The sequence below is a fragment of the Penaeus chinensis genome, chromosome 1, assembly GCF_019202785.1.
Source record: "Penaeus chinensis breed Huanghai No. 1 chromosome 1, ASM1920278v2, whole genome shotgun sequence".
Classification (NCBI taxonomy): domain Eukaryota; kingdom Metazoa; phylum Arthropoda; class Malacostraca; order Decapoda; family Penaeidae; genus Penaeus; species Penaeus chinensis.
The window spans coordinates 11,821,864-11,824,363 of NC_061819.1; the positions used below are offsets into that span (position 1 = coordinate 11,821,864).

Sequence of the window (2,500 nt, forward strand, 5' to 3'; positions counted from 1 at the left end):
ATGGCGACACAGATTGTTTTACAGAAAATTGAATAATTATGATTTTCTTTTTGAAATGGTTAGATTAGGTTAGGTTAGGTTATTGTTGAGGTTTGTAGTCCTCAAAATTTATGCACCAAGAAATGTAAGTCTCATACTGGCAGGTTGCATTGTAATTAAACAATGGAGCATCAGAATTGAAAAAAGTAACAGCTACCACTGAAATGTGGGAGAGCAAAAGGGAGGGCAATATGTATACATATATATATATATATATATATATAGAGAGAGAGAGAGAGAGAGAGAGAGAGAGAGAGAGAGAGAGAGAGAGAGAGAGAGAGAGAGAGAGAGAGAGAGAGAGAGAGAGAGAGAGAAAGAAAGAGAAAGAGAGAGAGAGAGAGAGAGAGAGAGAGAGAGAGAGAGAGAGAGAGAGAGAGAGAGAGAGAGAGAGAGAGAGAGAGAGAGAGAGAGAGAGAGAGAGAGAGAGAGAGAGAGAGAGAGAAAGGGAAAGAAAGAAAGAGGAAGAGAGAAGTGATAATGAATGAAAGTAACAACAAAATTTCTAGTGTGAAAGAACATATCCCCAATTCCATTCCCCTTTGTGCCACTGCACCATGATAACAGAGACAAAAGAGATAGGCCTAGTCACTAGATATGAGAGAGTGAGTGAGTGAGAGAAGCTTATCAACTAGATATGAGAGAGAGACAGAGATGGAGGAAAAGAGGAAGAGAGAGAGAGAGAGACATGTTTTGATATCAAGATGGAAAAGAAACTAATTTGACATTATTAATCAACTGTGAATAACAGTTTATTAAATATAGCTTTACAGTCAACAGACTAATCATGAGTAAACACAGATTCATCTTGTGCATTGTTTCAGACTGTGGACTTCCTTTATAGAAAAAAGCAGCATCTCCTTAAGGGTAAAAAAGAAAATATAAATCTGAATTTTGCTATGAGTTTAGGAGGTCAGGGAGTCCATGGTGTCCTGATTGGAGAATGTGGCTCAGGGATCATTAACCCCTTCCTTGCCTAAATCCATGTGGTGTATGCATTTACTTTTAATGTTAAAAGTCATTGAAGTACATGTACTTCCAAATGTCTCATTTGCTTATATTTACTTTGTGGGCCTTGCATTGGTCTATTACTGTTTAATAGACGTACATAATAGACTCCAGTATAATGAGTGATTCCTTGTGAAAAGTTATTAATTGATCAATCGGCTTTGACATGAATTGGAGAAATGTACGCCAAACCCTGGTACAGTGAACACTAGAATATCTGTTTTTGACATTTAAAGTTTTTGTGGGTTATATATAGCCTACTATTCATTACAAGACATTTGCTTTTACATTACAAGACATTTTGCTTTTTACTTATTAGATTGATTCACTTGTCAAGTGAAGCACAATGGGATAACTGTATGATTGGCAGTGGGAGATGAAGAGGTACTAGTACAAGGTTTTGGGGGAGTGAGGGTTGGTTTACAGCTGGAACTATCTTACCCAACAGTATTAGATCTAGTCCCTCACAATCCCTTCCTCCTGTTGACAGTATGACTAGTAAAAACTGTCCACCAGAGGCTATGTATAGATATGCCAGCTCAGAGCAAATGTTACAAATACAATCGGTCAGACTCTAGAGGATAATGAAGGGACTAGTATAAGAACTTGTCTTTATAATAGGTGACCTTAGGATGATATTACAATATCCCTCCCAAAGGGGATTGAAATAGGTTTTTGGGAACCTCTGAAAGGCTTCCTGAAAGAGATGATAAATGGACTTTTGATCTAATAAAGAAGAGGGTTCACCATGTTAAGATTGAACTTGTGAGTAATGGTGCCAAAAAAAATAAAATGACTACATGCAAACACATTTTGTTTGGATTGGTTTACATGTTTGTTGTTTGATATATAGGCCTCACCCATTTATAGTGTGAGTTTTGGTTTAGCAACCAGTCAAACACAGCCAGTACAGTGCCCCTTAAATCAAAGCCTCCGAAGAACCTTGTCCCAAAACGGGGGGTCCTAAGCATTAAATGATATAACTAATAGTCTTAGTATTATTGTAAATATATAGATGTACCAAAACTAAGTAGAAATGAAATGAGTAAAGGACCTAAAAAAAGAAAGTCGTGAACTCCAGAACTTGACAGGCAGTCAAAAAAAAAAAAAAACAGTGTTTATCAAGAAGTACATCCTGTATCACTTCCAATGTTTTAATGGGGTGGGACTGTCATGTGCTTTGATAGCAAGGCTCTGTACTTCCTCTGTAGTACAGCTTTCCTTAGAATCTTGAAACATTGGAAGTTTGGCCCAGACCAGAAATCTCGTCTGATGCTTTTCAACTTATTTCTGATTACATTAGATATAAGAAGTGAAATACTGTGCTTTACCAAAATATCCCAGGTATGTGTACAGTGGGCTAACTTTTAAGACAGAATATCTGAGTTATTTATTTATATATATATATATATATATATATATATATATATATATATAATTTTTTTTTTTTCAATTA

General features: G+C 36.0%; 1 protein-coding gene across 4 annotated transcripts in view; it reads left to right on the forward strand.

Moving 5' to 3' along the window:
- Nucleotides 1-2,500, forward strand: part of LOC125029019 (syntaxin-1A-like) — a 12,252-nt gene that overhangs the window by 1,974 nt on the left and 7,778 nt on the right. For 2 of the 4 annotated variants that reach the window (XM_047618945.1, XM_047619030.1), the window contains exon 1: nt 2,018-2,388. The exons of 1 other annotated variant lie outside the window; for it this stretch is intronic. Coding sequence is in view for 1 of the 3 variants with exons in the window: in XM_047618779.1 (XP_047474735.1) it covers nt 594-645 (52 nt within the window). In the remaining 2 variants the exon portion in view is untranslated. Of the gene's footprint in view, nt 1-578; nt 646-2,017; nt 2,389-2,500 lie in introns of those variants that run through there. One more of the 4 variants, XM_047618779.1, reaches the window with a different exon arrangement.